This window comes from Anomaloglossus baeobatrachus, chromosome 6, assembly GCF_048569485.1.
Source record: "Anomaloglossus baeobatrachus isolate aAnoBae1 chromosome 6, aAnoBae1.hap1, whole genome shotgun sequence".
NCBI lineage: Eukaryota > Metazoa > Chordata > Amphibia > Anura > Aromobatidae > Anomaloglossus > Anomaloglossus baeobatrachus.
Genome location: NC_134358.1, coordinates 226831755 through 226854384, shown reverse-complemented (window position 1 = coordinate 226854384; position 22630 = coordinate 226831755). Strand labels below are relative to the sequence as shown.

General features: G+C 52.9%; 1 protein-coding gene across 6 annotated transcripts in view; it reads right to left on the bottom strand.

Annotated features, from left to right (window-relative positions):
- The window catches only part of KIF13A (kinesin family member 13A), a 337055-nt gene extending 322938 nt beyond the window's left edge, over positions 1-14117 (bottom strand). For all 6 annotated transcript variants that reach the window (XM_075314713.1, XM_075314715.1, XM_075314714.1 and 3 more), the window contains exons 1-2: positions 13795-14117; positions 12556-12652 (exon numbers count right to left, since the gene is read on the bottom strand). In XM_075314713.1, coding sequence (XP_075170828.1) covers positions 12556-12652; positions 13795-13849 — 152 coding nt within the window. In that variant the 5' untranslated portion in view covers positions 13850-14117. The remainder of the gene's footprint in view (positions 1-12555; positions 12653-13794) is intronic.
- Between the last annotated feature and the right edge of the window lie 8513 nt (positions 14118-22630).

Sequence of the window (22630 nt, the reverse complement as noted above, 5' to 3'; positions counted from 1 at the left end):
GTACATGTGCTAACATGCTAAGAGGGCGGACTAGTCGGAGGAAAAAACGCCCTTGCGACTAGTCCCTGAAACACTTTTTCTAAATATCTCTTTGTATGCTGCTAGATGCTGGGACAGTTAGGCAGGGATTAGAACTGCTTGTGGTTCTGAGTGCATAGTGGACCTGACTGGTTCCCTTTCAGTAGTGGATCAGGACACAAGAGAGAGGTGATGAAGAAGTGGCTCATAGGTATATAAAAAGGAAAAAAGTATATTTCTCTGATAAGATATGTTACAAAGTTTCTTATATTAGTTTACATTATTGGTTTATTGCAAACTCTGTTAAAATGACAGCTACCATATCAAGAGGTTTTCTGGTATTTTATAATTGATAAATTATATGCTCACCAATCAAATTGATTAACATTCCTAGGTATAGGTCGTTAATATTAGAATTCCTTTTAAAACCCTTTCAAGTACCATTTCAGCTGGGTAATTTTTTTTTTATTACACCCCCCAATCAGCCTTTGGTAACTTGTGTACAGCGTGTGGATTGAAATCTTTACTCATTGTGGTCTTCTACCATTTCCAGCGCAGCTCACGTCCTCTACTGCATTGTGATCACATCTCTGATTCACACACCCGAATGTTCAATTTTTTTCTTAATGTAAGTGTATGAAAACCTCACTCAGTCTCATACACTGATAAAGTGTGACAACCAGCGGTCACAACTACAGTCACATGATGCACGGGAGGACCGAAGCTGTGCTAGAAATGGCAGAAGACAACAATGGGTACGTATTTTAAGGCACACACTAAGTACATTACTGATGGTTAATGGGGGGAGGGGGAATTAAAAAAAAATGCTGAGTGATACTTTAAGTGAGTTGTACTATGCAGACAAGTCTCCCTGGAATTTACTTATTGCTGGATGGTCTGAGCTAGAACTCCAACTCCAAGACTATTGAGCTGTAAAAAGGCCACACAGTCCACCTGCAGAAATGTCTAATGGAGACTGTATTATTACACAATGCCCACGCAAATGAAAATGAAAACTACTAAGTGGCTGTACTAAGCTCAACAATGCAGGAAGGAGCTGGCTGACTTAAAAAAAAAAAAAAAAAAAATATATATATATAGGTAGAAGAATGGGGTCCGGCCAAACCCCCTATTTCTTATGATGTTCAAATCCATAAATAGGACATATGGAAAGTGGTTTTCCTGATGAGACAACCTTCTTAGGACAGTTTGAGAAAACAACAAATCCCAAACAAACGCTATACAGTATATAAATGAGGTTTTATAAACGCCACTAGTGCAACAATTTAAAGAATGTAGCCATTAGAACAAAGGAGAGGACACCAAATAATATGTATAACCCTATGAAGCCATGAGGTTTTGAATAATATACAGTTAGGTCCAGAAATATTTGGACAGTGACACAATTTTCGCGAGTTGGGCTCTGCATGCCACCACATTGGATTTGAAATGAAACCTCTACAACAGAATTCAAGTGCAGATTGTAACGTTTAATTTGAAGGTTTGAACAAAAATATCTGATAGAAATTGTAGGAATTGTACACATTTCTTTACAAACACTCCACATTTTAGGAGGTCAAAAGTAATTGGACAAATAAACCAAACCCAAACAAAATATTTTTATTTTCAATATTTTGTTGCGAATCCTTTGGAGGCAATCACTGCCTTAAGTCTGGAACCCATGGACATCACCAAACGCTGGGTTTCCTCCTTCTTAATGCTTTGCCAGGCCTTTACAGCCGCAGCCTTCAGGTCTTGCTTGTTTGTGGGTCTTTCCGTCTTAAGTCTGGATTTGAGCAAGTGAAATGCATGCTCAATTGGGTTAAGATCTGGTGATTGACTTGGCCATTGCAGAATGTTCCACTTTTTTGCACTCATTAACTCCTGGGTAGCTTTGGCTGTATGCTTGGGGTCATTGTCCATCTGTACTATGAAGCGCCGTCCGATCAACTTTGCGGCATTTGGCTGAATCTGGGCTGAAAGTATATCCCGGTACACTTCAGAATTCATCCGGCTACTCTTGTCTGCTGTTATATCATCAATAAACACAAGTGACCCAGTGCCATTGAAAGCCATGCATGCCCATGCCATCACGTTGCCTCCACCATGTTTTACAGAGGATGTGGTGTGCCTTGGATCATGTGCCGTTCCCTTTCTTCTCCAAACTTTTTTCTTCCCATCATTCTGGTACAGGTTGATCTTTGTCTCATCTGTCCATAGAATACTTTTCCAGAACTGAGCTGGCTTCATGAGGTGTTTTTCAGCAAATTTAACTCTTGCCTGTCTATTTTTGGAATTGATGAATGGTTTGCATCTAGATGTGAACCCTTTGTATTTACTTTCATGGAGTCTTCTCATTACTGTTGACTTAGAGACAGATACACCTACTTCACTGAGAGTGTTCTGGATTCAGTTGATGTTGGGAACGGGTTCTTCTTCACCAAAGAAAGTATGCGGCGATCATCCACCACTGTTGTCATCCGTGGACGCCCAGGCCTTTTTGAGTTCCCAAGCTCACCAGTCAATTCCTTTTTTCTCAGAATGTACCCGACTGTTGATTTTGCTACTCCAAGCATGTCTGCTATCTCTCTGATGGATTTTTTCTTTTTTTTCAGCCTCAGGATGTTCTGCTTCACCTCAATTGAGAGTTCCTTAGACCGCATGTTGTCTGGTCACAGCAACAGCTTCCAAATGCAAAACCACACACCTGTAATCAACCCCAGACCTTTTAACTACTTCATTGATTACAGGTTAACGAGGGAGACGCCTTCAGAGTTAATTGCAGCCCTTCGAGTCCCTTGTCCAATTACTTTTGGTCCCTTGAAAAAGAGGAGGCTATGCATTACAGAGCTATGATTCCTAAACCCTTTCTCCGATTTGGATGTGAAAACTCTCATATTGCAGCTGGGAGTGTGCACTTTCAGCCCATATTATATATATAATTGTATTTCTGAACATGTTTTTGTAAACGGCTAAAATAACAAAACTTGTGTCACTGTCCAAATATTTCTGGACCTAACTGTATCACCTGTATTGACAAACATTTAAAAGAATATACCAAAAAATATACGAATAAATCAAAAAGACAGAAAATAATAGTAATAATAATTATCAAATCAAGAGAAAGTAAAATATAAGGTACCAAAGCTCAAAAAGAAAGATACACTATGTGATTATTCAGAAGTACACTCCTGACTGTGGGTAAGGTGCTCCTGTTTATCTAACATACTGCCATGTTTACATTTTAGTGCCTGTGTTTATTACACACTGTTACCATATTGTTACACCACACTGGTGGAGTATACATTTGTCTGAAACATATACTTGTCCTTGTGTTTTATTGGCTTTTGATTGCTCAGTGGAACACCCATTCACTGCGGATACCCATGGGTCCAAGTGCATCTTTCATTTTGAGCTCCAACTTGGAACCTTTTAATTTACTATCTCTTGATAATTAAGATTATTATTACTATTATTTTTTGTCTATTTATTATTATACCTTCAGTTTATTCTTTTAAGTGTTTGTTAATAAAATTGATGTTTTATTCAATACTTAGAGATCATGGCTTCATAGGTTATACTACAGAGTAACAGCTGACTACTTAAAAAGATACAAAACACAAAAAAAATGCAATGTCTGAGCCCCGGCTAAAGCCCCAGTATAAGGGCCTGAATGAAACGACGGCAGAGAAGGAAGACATATGATGATGCATGGTTTCTACAAGAAGAGATAGACTGTAATATCTGTAGTGACAGAAACTAATTTGCCTGTGTATAGCGATGTGGGGAAGCAGTGGTGCGTAAAACACCGTCCCTATATAAATAGAGCCTCAAAAATGCAAAGTAAATAGGCACAGCAAGGCAACGTTACAAGAAGAGTTACTGCATGGGATCCTAGAGAGTGACCTTTCCCAGGATGAGATCCGTTACTTCATTGAGAGTAGGGAAAATTCCACATAATGTAAGGTGCTAGGTAATGACTCCATGGACAACTACTTAAAATAGTGCCCTTGTAAAATAGAAACAGCATATATTGATCCCCAGACCGGTGATCGATGCCGTTTTCAGCAATGACGACGCTGTGTCTGCAGGCCATCAAGTGAGTGATGCAGGCCATCAAGTGAGTGATGCAGGCCATCAAGTGAGTGATGCAGGCCATCAAGTGAGTGATGCAGGCCATCAAGTGAGTGATGCAGGCCATCAAGTGAGTGATGCAGGCCATCAAGTGAGTGATGCAGGCCATCAAGTGAGTGATGCAGGCCATCAAGTGAGTGATGCAGGCCATCAAGTGAGTGATGCAGGCCATCAAGTGAGTGATGCAGGCCATCAAGTGAGTGATGCAGGCCATCAAGTGAGTGATGCAGGCCATCAAGTGAGTGATGCAGGCCATCAAGTGAGTGATGCAGGCCATCAAGTGAGTGATGCAGGCCATCAAGTGAGTGATGCAGGCCATCAAGTGAGTGATGCAGGCCATCAAGTGAGTGATGCAGGCCATCAAGTGAGGTGATGCAGGCCATCAAGTAAGTGATGCAGGCCATCAAGTAAGTGATGCAGGCCATCAAGTAAGTGATGCAGGCCATCAAGTAAGTGATGCAGGCCATCAAGTAAGTGATGCAGGCCATCAAGTAAGTGATGCAGGCCATCAAGTAAGTGATGCAGGCCATCAAGTAAGTGATGCAAGCTATCAACAACTGCTGACCGACTGCAATACTCACACGTCCCATGTCAGAAATTGTTTTATCTGATGCAAGTGTGAGCGCTGCAGCCAGTCAGCAGCCGCTGGTTGGCTGTAGTGCTTACATGACAATGACCCATGAGCACCTGCAGACACAGCGCTGACAACACTGAATTGGTGCCAGGGTGATATCCAAGTATATGCTGCTTTTATTGTAGACGGCACCATTTTCTTTAAGAAGGGGTTGTAACCATCTCTTGAAAGGCATCACCAGGTGTCACGCTACGTGCAAGGCGAGCGTGTTCAGACCAACAAATGTCTGAGGCGCAACAAAAAACAAACACTCAACAATAACACCACAAAAAAAGGGAAACACCAGGAACACAATAACAATGGTGGGACCTGGCGCTAATTAGAGGGTAGATGGATACCTCCTGCCTTCACCTGGTTCTGTACTCTGCACTCATCGCCAGATCATATACATGCTCCGCACCTGTCGTCAAGCAGGAATCCTTGAAGCCCTAAAAAATCCCTTCTATATTCCTAGCTGAGGAGTGTGGTGGTGCAGCTCACTAAGTCCACCAATGCACTAATACAACAACAGGGTAGGTGCAACAAACCAAAAATGGAGAAGATCCAACTTCAGGATGAATCCTCAGCAGCTCCTTCACCAAAGGGGGCCAGTACACAAATGGCTTTGTAAAGTCATCAAAGCTTGCTGGGAGACCTGGCTATTTAAACCCATGGGGTGTAGCTACAGAGCAGGTGCAGCTGACCTTAAAGGGGTTGTCCGACATTAGCTTAACAAAAATGTTTGAGTTTATCTGTGCTGTATTGTCATATAAATCACACCTACATTGTTATTTTTTGTTTTCTAACTTTTGTTCCTCTTGAATTATACCTTTATTCTCTGCAGCTTCTTGTTTACATTCAGCTCTAGCAAACTGACCACTTCCTGTGCAAAACCTCCCAGTCACAGCTGTCACCGCCCAGCCTCAGTGTCCAGCCCCACCCCAGTGTCCAGCCGCACCCTCTGCCCGCCCCTGCACACATTCCCTGTCAGTATATTCTTCCCCAGCACCTGACCTGGTATCACTACAGCATTGCAAATAACAGCCCCACATCGGACTCTGCACCGTACACGCACACACATGGCTCTGCACACGCACACACATGGCTCTGTACCTCACACGCACACATATGGCTCTGCACCGTACACGCACACACATGGCTCTGCACCGTACACGCACACACATGGCTCTGCACCGTACACGCACACACATGGCTCTGCACCGTACACGCACACACATGGCTCTGCACCGTACACGCACACACATGGCTCTGCACCGTACACGCACACACATGGCTCTGCACCGTACACGCACACACATGGCTCTGCACCGTACACGCACACACATGGCTCTGCACCGTAAACGCACACACATGGCTCTGCACCGTAAACGCACACACATGGCTCTGCACCGTAAACGCACACACATGGCTCTGCACACGCACACATATGGCTCTGTACCGCACACATATGGCTCTGTACCGCACACTCACACATATGGCTCTGCACCGTACACGCACACACATGGCTCTGCACACGCACACACATGGCTCTGCACCGTACACACATGGCTCTGCACCGTACACACATGGCTCTGCACCGTACACGCACACACATGGCTCTGCACCGTACACGCACACACATGGCTCTGTACCGCAAACATATGGCTCTGTACCGCACACGCACACATATGGCTCTGCACCGTACACGCACACACATGGCTCTGCACCGTACACGCACACACATGGCTCTGCACCGTACACGCACACACATGGCTCTGCACTGTACACGCACACACATGGCTCTGCACCGCACACGCACACACATGGCTCTGCACCGCACACGCACACACATGGCTCTGTACCGTACACGCACACACATGGCTCTGCACCGTACACGCACACACATGACTCTGCACCGCACACGCACACACATGGCTCTGCACCGTACACGCACACACATGGCTCTGCACCGTACACGCACACACATGGCTCTGCACCGTAAACGCACACACATGGCTCTGCACCGTAAATGCACACACATGGCTCTGCACCGCACACACATGGCTCTGCACCGTACACACATGGCTCTGCACCATACACGCACACACATGGCTCTGCACCGTACACGCACACACATGGCTCTGCACCGTAAACGCACACACATGGCTCTGCACCGTACACGCACACACATGGCTCTGCACCGTAAACGCACACACATGGCTCTGCACCGTAAACGCACACACATGGCTCTGCACACGCACACATATGGCTCTGTACCGCACACATATGGCTCTGTACCGCACACTCACACATATGGCTCTGCACCGTACACGCACACACATGGCTCTGCACACGCACACACATGGCTCTGCACACGCACACACATGGCTCTGCACCGTACACACATGGCTCTGCACCGTACACGCACACACATGGCTCTGCACCGTACACGCACACACATGGCTCTGTACCGCAAACATATGGCTCTGTACCGCACACGCACACATATGGCTCTGCACCGTACACGCACACACATGGCTCTGCACCGTACACGCACACACATGGCTCTGCACCGTACACGCACACACATGGCTCTGCACCGTACACGCACACACATGGCTCTGCACCGCACACGCACACACATGGCTCTGTACCGTACACGCACACACATGGCTCTGCACCGTAAACGCACACACATGGCTCTGCACCGCACACGCACACACATGGCTCTGCACCGTACACACACACACATGGCTCTGCACCGTACACGCACACACATGGCTCTGCACCGTACACGCACACACATGGCTCTGCACCGTAAACGCACACACATGGCTCTGCACCGTACACGCACACACATGGCTCTGCACCGTACACACATGGCTCTGCACCGTACACACATGGCTCTGCACCATACACGCACACACATGGCTCTGCACCGTACACGCACACACATGGCTCTGCACCGTAAACGCACACACATGGCTCTGCACACGCACACACATGGCTCTGCACCGTACACGCACACACATGGCTCTGCACCGTAAACGCACACACATGGCTCTGCACACGCACACATATGGCTCTGCCAGCCCCCCCATCCCCATCCCCATAGGGAACACATGTGGAGTACATACTCACCTGTCCTCGGTCCCCGCCGCTCCTGCACGTTCGTGCGCTGTCTGTGCTCTGTTCAGCACAGTAGTGACGTCACCGCTGTGCTGCAGATTGCACAGACAGCCGGAGGGACAGTGATGAGAAGCAGCGCTGCGCTGCTTCTCATCAGCACTTTCAAATGTACCGGCATCGGTGATCTGTGATGCCGGTACATTTGAATGTGCGATCCTGGGCAGGGGGCCCGGTGCTGGAGCTGACACCACGGCAGCTGCCGCCAGGCCCCGCCCCCAGGTCACGGACCCCCACAGCAGTGCAGGGGGAGGTTACTGGAGGTGCGGGGGAATGTGTGGGAGGGTGCAGGGAAGGGGGCGGTGACTCCTCGCACTGTAGACACCCAGCAGGGAGGTGACATGCTGCTCCACATTTGCATGTCAACATGGCCCTGCCCATGTAGACGTGCAAAGACCGGAACCAGCAAAATCGCGGCAGGAGCGGTCACATGACCGCTCTGAGCCGGGGGAGAGGGGCTGACAGCAGGGCAGGTAAGTGGTCTCTATCTACTTACCTGCCCCAATGTAGCCCAATAGGGAAATAAAAAAAAAAAGTCAAAGAACCCGGATAACCCCTTTAACTGCAGGAGAGCTGCTAGCAGAAAAACTGGCATTAACTATTTCTGCACCGAAAGAAACAAAACCACATTTACAGTAAATGCAGAATCCCAGATAGAAATAAAGGGCACAAGCTGTCACTAATCTCCAAAACAGGGAGAAGGCAGTGACAGTTGTGACACCCAGTTGTATTTCTATCAGGATTTCTCACAGATAAAACATGTAAGGCTATGTGCGCACGTTGCGTAAATTCATGCAGTTACGCTGCGCTTTGCAGCGCAGCGTAACTGCATGCGTCCTGCGTCCCCTGCACAGTCTATGGAGATTGTGCAGGGGCCGTGCGCACGTGGCGTCTCAGAGCGCAGCGCTTCGGCTACTGCCGAAGCGCTGCGCAAAAAGAAGTGACATGTCACTTCTTTCCTGCGCTTTGCCGGCAGCTCCTGCTCTGTCTATGGCAGGAGCTGCAGGCAGAGCGCATGGAATCGGCGCTCACTACGGACATTTCTGCAGCGATCTAAAGCGCACATGTGCTCTTCAGATCGCTGCAGAAATTTCTGCAGGCTAGTACGCAACGTGCGCACATAGCCTAACTGTTATGATCTATGGAACTGTTCACAAAAAATAATATATAAAAATAACATCACATATCCATTTTTGATCGGAGTCATGGATCAAAATCACACATACAAGTCTACTGTGTCCTGTCCGCTTTTCACATTATTTGTAGAAGAAGCTTTGATACTTTCTTTTTGGAAAATCACAGAAGGTTAAAAGGACACGTAGAACAACCGCCGGTGAAAATGTGATCCAGCACGCTGATGAAATTCCAATATATTTTCCCCCTCGTATGATTAAATACATAAAAAAAAAAAATGGACGTCTGATTGAGATCTGAACGATCTAAAATCACACAGGCTCGGCATGATTTGCAGTACAGAACCTTCACATATAGAAATAGATACATATCCCGACCACAGCCCTACAACGCCCTGATTTTAGTTGTTGTGAAACATCAGACTTCACAAGACGAGCTGTAAGAAATGTTCCCGAGGCTGTCCTTGTTTATTTCCATGCCTATTCAACCAAAAAGCTACAAGTGGAACAGTTTACATAGATGGTCGTGTTTAACATCTAACTAAACAGTGCGGCTTGTGCATTATCCTTATATATGTACGCGGATCTGACGTCTACCAAAGAGCAAACACCCGGGGTAAACTGTTATCACAACCAGAGAGAACATCAGCTGCCGAGTGACCTACAGAGCACATGGACGTCCTAAATACAGTCGTCCCCATACAATGCGCCCATTCCTGGCTCCAGCGCCTCTGCTACAGATCTATTTTTACAGTCTGGTGCACTGGTATTTTGGCTGCCCTCCAACAGACTTATTTTCAGGGAATTTTCAGTTATCTGCTGGACTTCTCAGGTGCTGGTAACACTCTCCAAGCAAATGAAGAAGCCATCCAACTATTAAACTCTGATGTGTATGGCACATTTAGCACACATGTCTATTATCCGAGAAGGCGCGTTTGTAGGTCTGGTGTTCATTTATTTAGGGTAGGTCTCCGAGAGGAAATGCTCTTGGAACAAATAAGAAGCAACAGAGAACGTTCTTATTCCTGCAACCTGACCTTACTTGATCAAGGACTGTGTTACAATTAGTAATATGTCTATTCTCCACAAGGAATGTACTGGAGTGACTACATAGTCCTTAACTTGAAAGTTGAGAAGACAAAAAGTATGCGAGCCTCGTGTATAAATACACTAAGACAGGACAATAAGAACTGTTCTAGAGACATTAAAGAAATTATTAGATTTATTACTCAAGATCCCCCCCATGTTGTTGTGGATTTCAGCCAGTCTGCACTCTGCATTGTAAAGCGTAAATTCTGCAGCGTAATAGGCATATCGGCAAGACCGAGTGGTCGTATGACCAGAAGTATGTAACGCTACATACTTCCAGGCCATATTCCAACTAGACTGGCCCATCTGGAAATCTGCAATTGTATCACTAAAGTCTGCAGTCATTCACAGACTTGTAAATCCTCACAGCGCACGGTCATGATTCTCCGGAGACTGCGGCGAGACCGAGTGGTCGTATGACCAGAAGTATGTAACACTACATACTTGCAGGCCACATTCCAACTAGACTTGCCCATCTGGAAATCTGCAGTTTTATCACTGAAGTCTGCAGTCACTCACAAACTTGTAAATCCTCACAGCGCACGGTCATGATTCTCCCGAGACCAAGTGGTCATGTGACCACAAGTATGTAACGCTACATACTTCCAGGCCACATTCCAACTAGACTTACCCATCTGGAAATCCGCAGTTTTATCACTAAAGTCTGCAGTCTTTCACAGACTTTTAAATCCTCACAGCGCACGGTCATGACTCTCCGGAGACTGCGGCGAGACCGAGAGGTCATATATGACCACAAGTATGCAACATTGAATACTTCCAGGCCACATTCCAACTAGACTTGCCCATCTGGAAATCTGCAGCTTTATCACTAAAGTCTGTAGTCCCTTTCAAAGTTGTAAAGCCTCACAGCGCACGGTCAGGATTCTCCGGCACCGACAGCAAGACAGAGTGGTCATGTGACGGAAGTATGCAACATTGCAAACTTCCAGGGCACATTCCAACTAGACTTGCGTGGCCTTGCTCAATTCACTTGTACATGTAGTGAAATGTGGCTAAATGTATGCATATCACGTTCTTAGTCACATGACTGCTTGACCTCACCGCCGGGACAAGCCTCACAGTGCGCGATGTGAGAAGTACATAGATTGACTGTAGAGTTTTGTGGAAAACCCCATTAAATCTGCGATATATAAACAAGGGTTTGATTAGGCCACGTTCACACAGCACTATCATGGTCAGTTCTTGCATCAGTATTCATAACCCAAAAAACAGGAGATTGTTGAAGACATGGAAGCTGTAAAAACGTTGTCATCATACTCATTTTCTTCTCAGCCTAGAGAACCTGGTAACAGGTGATATTTTTTATTCTTGCTGCTCCCCTGAGTAATCTTTTTTTCATCTTTTAAATCCACCATATGCTTAGAGAGATATGGGCCTTTTTATTAATTGCGACTTTTCACGGTCTTTAACAAGACAGTATTGCTCACATATCATGGTATTCTTGGGGGGGGTCTGAATTGTGAGCCAAACATCTCTGGAACCATATGGCAAATTGAAAATAAAAATAACTGAATATTCAGGGAAGAAGCAGAAAGAAAAACAAAAATTAAAAAAAAACACTTCTGACTTTGGCTTTCAAAGACCACAATACTGATGTGAAAGTGGCCTTCAGATTCATGGAGCACTGTATTAGAGCCCTACAATCACCATGTTTGCTGGGAATAAACCCCGAAAAATACATACGGCAAAACTTAGCCTCAAGCTGGTGAGTTTGAGTCTCATGGCCAGGCCAAAAATTCTAGAACGCAGTAGGACACACTTCACAGACGTCTGAATTAGCCCTAATGCATATCCATAGGGCTCTACTCATCCAACAGAGGCCAAAAGAGTGGCTTTGGTTCACTTATATACTAGATCTGGACCTGTGAAGGCTTCTCTCTTCTCCTCTGACCTCCCTCTTTATTATTGGGGTGTTGTTTGGCCAATTTTAATGGGATGTTTTGCCAATCTAACATTTATGGGGCCTTAGACAGGTTACAGTGAGAATGGTCAATACAGGGAAACAAGGATCATGATAAATGTGGATGTTGATGCTTGTAGAGCCTTCATTTTTTACCATCTTCAGTCTCCAGACATGCATTCCTATACTCCTTTCCTATCAGTTCGTGCCTATATTTGCACCAGACAACCAGGCTTGGATTGTGGCCCTATCACTGTTCTCCAAAACATAAACACAATAACAAACAGGAAGAAACCTTCACATACACAAATGTATATCTCTGAGCTATAATCTACAGATCACGAAACCTGTTTCTCCCATCAACAGCAGGCAAGGAATGACTTCCTCCTCTCCAGCACCTGCAATATCATTCAAAGGCCCCGAGCTCCACAGCATCAGCTCCCAGGACAGAGGGCTGTTACCTGTTGTCTCCTCCTTGCTTGTTGCTGGCCGGTAGAGGATGCAGCACGGTCTGGTTCCCCTCCATCTCCACAATGCATTTCGTATTCAGATCCAACTCTAAATCAAAGAATTGTTGGGCACATGGTTACAGATCCACTGACAATATGGCACTTTAGATAAAAATTCCTACGAGTGAAGCAAGTTCCCTATCTCATAACCCACTACGGACGGTGAAATACCCAAGAGAACATGATTCATGTGCACAGTATCTTTCCTCGACCCTCAATGTCTACAGAAATTGGGCTTGGTGAGTTTCTTCACTGCAGACATGGCTGTTGAGTAGGTGAAGATCAGAGGTGAGGAGTTAGGCCAGGCCTACATGATGACTTTGGTCTCGTGGCTTCAAGCAAAGTGGCAGAGCCAGGCTGGAACTGGTCCACTGGTGAACAGGAGAAGCCCTCGGTGGGCCTCTCACCCCTCTACATGAGACGGTTGGCACAATACACTTGGTCCACCATCTCTTCAGTTTTTTATTTGGACACATGGCTACATTTGTGACTGAGGATAAAGTAGCTGAACAGGGGACCCTCAAAGTCAATGTTACTGGTGGCCCGTGGCATGCCAGACCGACACTGTGCACAGCCTAACAATGTGAGAGTTGTGTGTACTACAACTAGAGTTGCAATTTGGCTGTAAAACAATAAAATTGGAGTTGAGACCAAATTCCCAGTGTGCCATGGTGGAGTCCCGTGCCATCAGTGACGATGTGACAGTGGGCTCTCCAGGTCATGTGCCCTAAGCTGTAGAGCTTCCCTCGCTCAATGGTACGGTTCGGATTCATTCCACATTCAAAATCGTGTGGAAGTCTCACACCCACAAGAGTGACAATGTGCCCACAAACGTGGGAGGCATCATGATTGTGGCTGGCACCACATAGTTACATTACCAATGTGTCCACAAGCAAACTCTCACTACCGGGCACAAACTACGACATTGGACATCCACTTGTTGGCACAGTCCAACATCTGAGGAATGCCTGTTCAGATTATTATGGGGGTGTCTAAAAAAAACAAAAAACCCATCACTTACTAAGGGATCGCTGCCCCCATAAACTTCCACAAAGTTTCTTCCCACTAATTAGAAGCCAGCAGTGCCCGATCCCACAGCAGGTTCCCTGGCACCTCTGCCCCCTGGCACTGCACGGGTTACTTTCTCCAGAGTTTGCAGCTCCCTCCCCGGCACCAGTGTGCGCTCATTACCTCTCCGGTTCACGGGCCGGACCCTGACGGCCACTTTCACCTTGCTGTCCGACATGATGTCCTCGGATCAGGAGCCCCTCCAGCACCGGCGCCGCCCGGGGCCACAGGATCCGTCTCAGATCAAGTGTTCAGGGGATTCCCCAGAGCGATGCTGCAAATGTCGCCTGGATGTCGCGGGAAGAGGCACTCCCGGGGTAAGAAAGCCCATCCCGGTACCGAGCAGCGCCAGTGCCGCCTTATGTGAGGAGCACAGATCCCAGCGCAGCGCCTGTCGCCATTATCTGAGTGCAGGCAGGCGCTGAGCCGAGCACTGGCGCTGCCGCCCCTCCCTCCCCGGCCTCCTCCTTTCTGGGATTCAGGCTGGCTCAATCCTACCAAGATAGAGCCGTGCCACCTACAGGACGGCGCGGGAGTGGGCGCCATGCCACCTACTGGACAGCACGGGAGAGGGCTCCATCCACCTACTGGACAGCACGGGAGAGGGCTCCATCCACCTACGGGACAGCACGGGAGAGGGCGCCATCCACCTACGGGACAGCACGGGAGAGGGCTCCATCCACCTACTGGACAGCACGGGAGAGGGCGCCATCCACCTACGGGACAGCACGGGAGAGGGCTCCATCCACCTACGGGACAGCACGGGAGAGGGCTCCATCCACCTACGGGACAGCACGGGAGAGGGCTCCATCCACCTACGGGACAGCACGGGAGAGAGCTCCATCCACCTACGGGACAGCACGGGAGAGGGCTCCATCCACCTACGGGACAGCACGGGAGAGGGCTCCATCCACCTACGGGACAGCACGGGAGAGGGCTCCATCCACCTACGGGACAGCACGGGAGAGGGCTCCATCCACCTACTGGACAGCACGGGAGAGAGCTCCATCCACCTACGGGACAGCACGGGAGAGGGCTCCATCCACCTACGGGACAGCACGGGAGAGAGCTCCATCCACCTACGGGACAGCACGGGAGAGAGCTCCATCCACCTACGGGACAGCACGGGAGAGGGCTCCATCCACCTACGGGACAGCACGGGAGTGGGCTCCATCCACCTACTGGACAGCACGGGAGAGGGCTCCATCCACCTACGGGACAGCACGGGAGAGGGCTCCATCCACCTACTGGACAGCACGGGAGAGGGCTCCATCCACCTACGGGACAGCACGGGAGAGGGCTCCATCCACCTACGGGACAGCACGGGAGAGGGCTCCATCCACCTACTGGACAGCACGGGAGAGAATTCCATCCACCTACGGGACAGCACGGGAGAGGGCTCCATCCACCTACGGGACAGCACGGGAGAGGGCTCCATCCACCTACGGGACAGCACGGGAGAGGGCTCCATCCACCTACGGGACAGCACGGGAGAGGGCTCCATCCACCTACGGGACAACACGGGAGAGGGCTCCATCCACCTACGGGAGAGGGCTCCATCCACCTACGGGAGAGGGCTCCATCCACCTACAGGACAGCACGGGAGAGAGCTCCATCCACCTACGGGACAGCACGGGAGAGAGCTCCATCCACCTACGGGACAGCACGGGAGAGAGCTCCATCCACCTACGGGACAGCACGGGAGAGGGCTCCATCCACCTACGGGACAGCACGGGAGAGGGCTCCATCCACCTACTGGACAGCACGGGAGAGGGCTCCATCCACCTACTGGACAGCACGGGAGAGGGCTCCATCCACCTACGGGACAGCACGGGAGAGGGCTCCATCCACCTACTGGACAGCACGGGAGAGGGCTCCATCCACCTACTGGACAGCACGGGAGAGAGCTCCATCCACCTACGGGACAGCACGGGAGAGGGCTCCATCCACCTACGGGACAGCACGGGAGAGGGCTCCATCCACCTACTGGACAGCACGGGAGAGGGCTCCATCCACCTACGGGACAGCACGGGAGAGGGCTCCATCCACCTACGGGACAACACGGGAGAGGGCTCCATCCACCTACGGGAGAGGGCTCCATCCACCTACGGGAGAGGGCTCCATCCACCTACGGGAGAGGGCTCCATCCACCTACGGGAGAGGGCTCCATCCACCTACGGGAGAGGGCTCCATCCACCTACGGGAGAGGGCTCCATCCACCTACGGGAGAGGGCTCCATCCACCTACGGGAGAGGGCTCCATCCACCTACGGGAGAGGGCTCCATCCACCTACGGGAGAGGGCTCCATCCACCTACGGGAGAGGGCTCCATCCACCTACAGGAGAGGGCTCCATCCACCTACGGGAGAGGGCTCCATCCACCTACGGGACAACACGGGAGAGGGCTCCATCCACCTACGGGACAACACGGGAGAGGGCTCCATCCACCTACGGGACAACACGGGAGAGGGCTCCATCCACCTACGGGAGAGGGCTCCATCCACCTACGGGAGAGGGCTCCATCCACCTACGGGAGAGGGCTCCATCCACCTACGGGAGAGGGCTCCATCCACCTACGGGAGAGGGCTCCATCCACCTACGGGAGAGGGCTCCATCCACCTACGGGAGAGGGCTCCATCCACCTACGGGAGAGGGCTCCATCCACCTACGGGAGAGGGCTCCATCCACCTACGGGAGAGGGCTCCATCCACCTACGGGAGAGGGCTCCATCCACCTACGGGAGAGGGCTCCATCCACCTACGGGAGAGGGCTCCATCCACCTACGGGAGAGGGCTCCATCCACCTACGGGAGAGGGCTCCATCCACCTACGGGAGAGGGCTCCATCCACCTACGGGAGAGGGCTCCATCCACCTACGGGAGAGGGCTCCATCCACCTACGGGAGAGGGCTCCATCCACCTACGGGAGAGGGCTCCATCCACCTACGGGAGAGGGCTGCATCCACCTACGGGAGAGGGCTGCATCCACCTACGGGAGAGGGCTGCATCCACCTACGGGAGAGGGCTGCATCCACCTACGGGAGAGGGCTGCATCCACCTACGGGAGAGGGCTGCATCCACCTACGGGAGAGGGCTGCATCCACCTACGGGAGAGGGCTGCATCCACCTACGGGAGAGGGCTGCATCCACCTACGGGAGAGGGCTGCATCCACCTACGGGAGAGGGCTGCATCCACCTACGGGAGAGGGCTGCATCCACCTACGGGACAGCACGGGAGAGGGCTCCATCCACCAACTGGACAGCACGGGAGAGGGCTCCATCCACCTACGGGAGAGGGCTCCATCCACCTACTGGACAGCACGGGAGAGGGCTCCATCCACCTACTGGACAGCACGGGAGAGGGCTCCATCCACCTACTGGACAGCACGGGAGAGGGCTCCATCCACCTACTGGACAGCACGGGAGAGGGCTCCATCCACCTACTGGACAGCACGGGAGAGGGCTCCATCCACCTACTGGACAGCACGGGAGAGGGCTCCATCCACCTACTGGACAGCACGGGAGAGGGCTCCATCCACCTACTGGACAGCACGGGAGAGGGCTCCATCCACCTACTGGACAGCACGGGAGAGGGCTCCATCCACCTACTGGACAGCACGGGAGAGGGCTCCATCCACCTACTGGACAGCACGGGAGAGGGCTCCATCCACCTACGGGACAGCACGGGAGAGGGCTCCATCCATTTACGGAGAGGGCTCCATCCACCTACGGGAGAGGGCTCCATCCACCTACTGGACAGCATGGGAGAGGGCTCCATCCACCTACGGGACAGCACGGGAGAGGGCTCCATCCATCTACGGAGAGGGCTCCATCCATCTACGGAGAGGGCTCCATCCACCTACGGGAGAGGGCTCCATCCACCTACGGGAGAGGGCTCCATCCACCTACGGGAGAGGGCTCCATCCACCTACGGGAGAGGGCTCCATCCACCTACGGGAGAGGGCTCCATCCACCTACGGGAGAGGGCTCCATCCACCTACGGGAGAGGGCTCCATCCACCTACGGGAGAGGGCTCCATCCACCTACGGGAGAGGGCTCCATCCACCTACGGGAGAGGGCTCCATCCACCTACGGGAGAGGGCTCCATCCACCTACGGGAGAGGGCTCCATCCACCTACGGGAGAGGGCTCCATCCACCTACGGGAGAGGGCTCCATCCACCTACGGGAGAGGGCTCCATCCACCTACGGGAGAGGGCTCCATCCACCTACGGGAGAGGGCTCCATCCACCTACGGGACAGCACGGGAGAGGGCTCCATCCACCTACTGGACAGCACGGGAGAGGGCTCCATCCACCTACGGGAGAGGGCTCCATCCACCTACTGGACAGCACGGGAGAGGGCTCCATCCACCTACTGGACAGCACGGGAGAGGGCTCCATCCACCTACTGGACAGCACGGGAGAGGGCTCCATCCACCTACTGGACAGCACGGGAGAGGGCTCCATCCACCTACTGGACAGCACGGGAGAGGGCTCCATCCACCTACTGGACAGCACGGGAGAGGGCTCCATCCACCTACGGGACAGCACGGGAGAGGGCTCCATCCATTTACGGAGAGGGCTCCATCCACCTACGGGAGAGGGCTCCATCCACCTACTGGACAGCATGGGAGAGGGCTCCATCCACCTACGGGACAGCACGGGAGAGGGCTCCATCCATCTACAGAGAGGGCTCCATCCACCTACGGAGAGGGCTCCATCCACCTACGGAGAGGGCTCCATCCACCTACGGGAGAGGGCTCCATCCACCTACGGGAGAGGGCTCCATCCACCTACGGGAGAGGGCTCCATCCACCTACGGGAGAGGGCTCCATCCACCTACGGGAGAGGGCTCCATCCACCTACGGGAGAGGGCTCCATCGACCTACGGGAGAGGGCTCCATCGACCTACGGGAGAGGGCTCCATCGACCTACGGGAGAGGGCTCCATCGACCTACGGGAGAGGGCTCCATCCACCTACGGGAGAGGGCTCCATCCACCTACGGGAGAGGGCTCCATCCACCTACGGGAGAGGGCTCCATCCACCTACGGGAGAGGGCTCCATCCACCTACGGGAGAGGGCTCCATCCACCTACGGGAGAGGGCTCCATCCACCTACGGGAGAGGGCTCCATCCACCTACGGGAGAGGGCTCCATCCACCTACGGGAGAGGGCTCCATCCACCTACGGGAGAGGGCTCCATCCACCTACGGGAGAGGGCTCCATCCACCTACGGGAGAGGGCTCCATCCACCTACGGGAGAGGGCTCCATCCACCTACGGGAGAGGGCTCCATCCACCTACGGGAGAGGGCTCCATCCACCTACGGGAGAGGGCTCCATCCACCTACGGGAGAGGGCTCCATCCACCTACGGGAGAGGGCTCCATCCACCTACGGGAGAGGGCTCCATCCACCTACGGGAGAGGGCTCCATCCACCTACGGGAGAGGGCTCCATCCACCTACGGGACAGCACGGGAGAGGGCTCCATCCACCTACGGGACAGCACGGGAGAGGGCTCCATCCACCTACGGGAGAGGGCTCCATCCACCTACGGGAGAGGGCTCCATCCACCTACGGGAGAGGGCTCCATCCACCTACGGGAGAGGGCTCCATCCACCTACGGGAGAGGGCTCCATCCACCTACGGGAGAGGGCTCCATCCACCTACGGGAGAGGGCTCCATCCACCTACGGGACAGCACGGGAGAGGGCTCCATCCACCTACGGGACAGCACGGGAGAGGGCTCCATCCACCTACGGGACAGCACGGGAGAGGGCTCCATCCACCTACGGGAGAGGGCTCCATCCACCTACTGGACAGCACGGGAGAGGGCTCCATCCACCTACTGGACAGCACGGGAGAGGGCTCCATCCACCTACTGGACAGCACGGGAGAGGGCTCCATCCACCTACTGGACAGCACGGGAGAGGGCTCCATCCACCTACTGGACAGCACGGGAGAGGGCTCCATCCACCTACTGGACAGCACGGGAGAGGGCTCCATCCACCTACTGGACAGCACGGGAGAGGGCTCCATCCACCTACGGGACAGCACGGGAGAGGGCTCCATCCATTTACGGAGAGGGCTCCATCCACCTACGGGAGAGGGCTCCATCCACCTACTGGACAGCATGGGAGAGGGCTCCATCCACCTACGGGACAGCACGGGAGAGGGCTCCATCCATCTACAGAGAGGGCTCCATCCACCTACGGGAGAGGGCTCCATCCACCTACGGGAGAGGGCTCCATCCACCTACGGGAGAGGGCTCCATCCACCTACGGGAGAGGGCTCCATCCACCTACGGGAGAGGGCTCCATCCACCTACGGGAGAGGGCTCCATCCACCTACGGGAGAGGGCTCCATCCACCTACGGGAGAGGGCTCCATCCACCTACGGGAGAGGGCTCCATCCACCTACGGGAGAGGGCTCCATCCACCTACGGGAGAGGGCTCCATCCACCTACGGGAGAGGGCTCCATCCACCTACGGGAGAGGGCTCCATCCACCTACGGGAGAGGGCTCCATCCACCTACGGGAGAGGGCTCCATCCACCTACGGGAGAGGGCTGCATCCACCTACGGGAGAGGGCTGCATCCACCTACGGGAGAGGGCTGCATCCACCTACGGGAGAGGGCTGCATCCACCTACGGGAGAGGGCTGCATCCACCTACGGGAGAGGGCTGCATCCACCTACGGGAGAGGGCTGCATCCACCTACGGGAGAGGGCTCCATCCACCTACGGAATGGCATGGGAGAGGGCTCTATACACCAACAGAACGACACGGGAGTGGGTGCCATGCCACCTACGGAACGGTACTGGAGAGGGCACCATGCCACTTACAGGATGGCACTGGAGAGGGCACCATGCGACCTACAGAATAGCACTAGAGGGGGCACTATCCTCCTACGGGATGGCATGGGAGAGAGCGCCATCCACATACGGGACGGCACGGAAGAGGATGCCATGCCACTTACGGGACGAGACTGGAGAGGGCGCCATCCACCTACCAGACGGCACAAGAAAGGGTGCCATGCCACCTACAGGATGACACTGGAGTGGGTGACATGCCACCTACGGAATGGCATAGGAGAGGGCACCATCCACCTACGGAATGGCATAGGAGAGGGCACCATCTACCTACGGAATGGCATAGGAGAGGGCACCATCCACCTACGGAATGGCATGGGAGAGAACGCCAAGCCACCTACGTAATGGCACTATATAGGGTGCCATCCACCTACGGAACGACACGGGAGTGGGCGACATGCCACCTATGGGACGACACTGGAAAGGGCGCCATGCCACCTATCGGACAGCCCGGGAGAGGGCGCAATCCACCTACGGGACAGCACGGGAGTGGGCAACATCTACCTACAAGGTGGCACATGAGAGGTCGTTAATGCCACCTACAGGAAGCCACGGGACATGATGCCATCCACCTACAGGACGGCACAGGAGAGGGCAACCATGCCACCTAAGGGACAGCACAGGAGTGGGCGCCATGCACCTATGGGATGGCACTGGAGAGTGCGCCATGCACCTACGGAAAGGCACGGGAGAGGGCGACATCCACCTACAGGAAGGCACGGGTAAGGGCTTCATCCAGCTACAGAACGACAAGGGAGTGGGCGCCATGCCACCTACGGGACCGCACTGGAGAGGGCACCATGCCTCTTGCAGGATGGCACTGGTGAGGGCACCATGCCACCTACAGAACGGCACTGGAGAGGGCGCTATCCACCTACGGGACGGAACAGGAGAGGGCGCCATCCACCTACGGGACGGGAGTGGGCACCATCTACCTACAAGATGACACAGGAGAGGTCGCTATTGCCACCTACAGAAAGGCACGGGACAGGAGGCCATCCACCTACAGGACGGCACGGGAGAGGGCAACCATGCTACCTACGGGATAGCACAGGAGTGGGCGCCATGGACCTACGGGATGGCACGGGAGAGGGCGCCATCCACCTACGGGGAGGCACGGGAAAGGGCTCCATCCACCTACGGAATGACATGGGAGTAGGTGCCATGCCACCTACGGGACGGCACTGGAGAGGGCACCCTGCCACTTACAGGAAGGCTCTGGAGAGGGCACCATGCCACCTACAGAACGGCACTGGAGAGGGCGCTATCCACCTACAGGATGGTACGGGAGAGGGCTCCATGCACCTACGGGACGACACGGGAGAGGACGCCATCCACTTATGGGATGGCACGGGAGAGGGCACTATCCACCTACGTGACAGCACTGGGGAGGGCATGAATGCTACCTACGAGATAGAATTGGGCGCCATCCACCTACGAAACGGCACTGTAGAGGGCGCCATCCACTTACGGGACTGCACGGGAGAGGGTACCAATGCCACTTACAGGATGGCTCTGGAGAGGGCACCATGCCACCTACGGAATGACATGGGAGTAGGCATCATCCACCTACGGGACGGCACAGGAGGATGCCATGCCATTTACAGGATGGCACTGGAGAGGGCGTCATCCACCTACGGGACAGCACAGGAGAGTGCACCATCCACCTACAGGACGGCACTGGGGTGGAAAGGGCGCCATCCATCTACAGAACGGCACTAGAGAGGGCGCCATTCACCTACAAGATGGCACAGGAGAGGACGCCATCCACTTATGGGATGGCACGGGAGAGGGCACTATCCACCTATGTGACAGCACTGGGGAAGGCACGAATGCTACCTACGAGATAGAATTGGGCGCCATCCACCTACGAAACGGCACTGTAGAGGGCGCCATCCACTTACGGGACTGCATGGGAGAGGGTACCAATGCCACCTACGAGACGGCACAGAAGTGAGTGCCATCCACCTACTGGACGGCACAGGGCAGGGCGCCATGCTGGAGCATCAGGGCATTACCTCAGCCTCCATTGTAGTGAATGGCCTCTACTGCAGGTTGTGCACCTGGCCATGTACGGGTGAATGTCCTGCAGCAT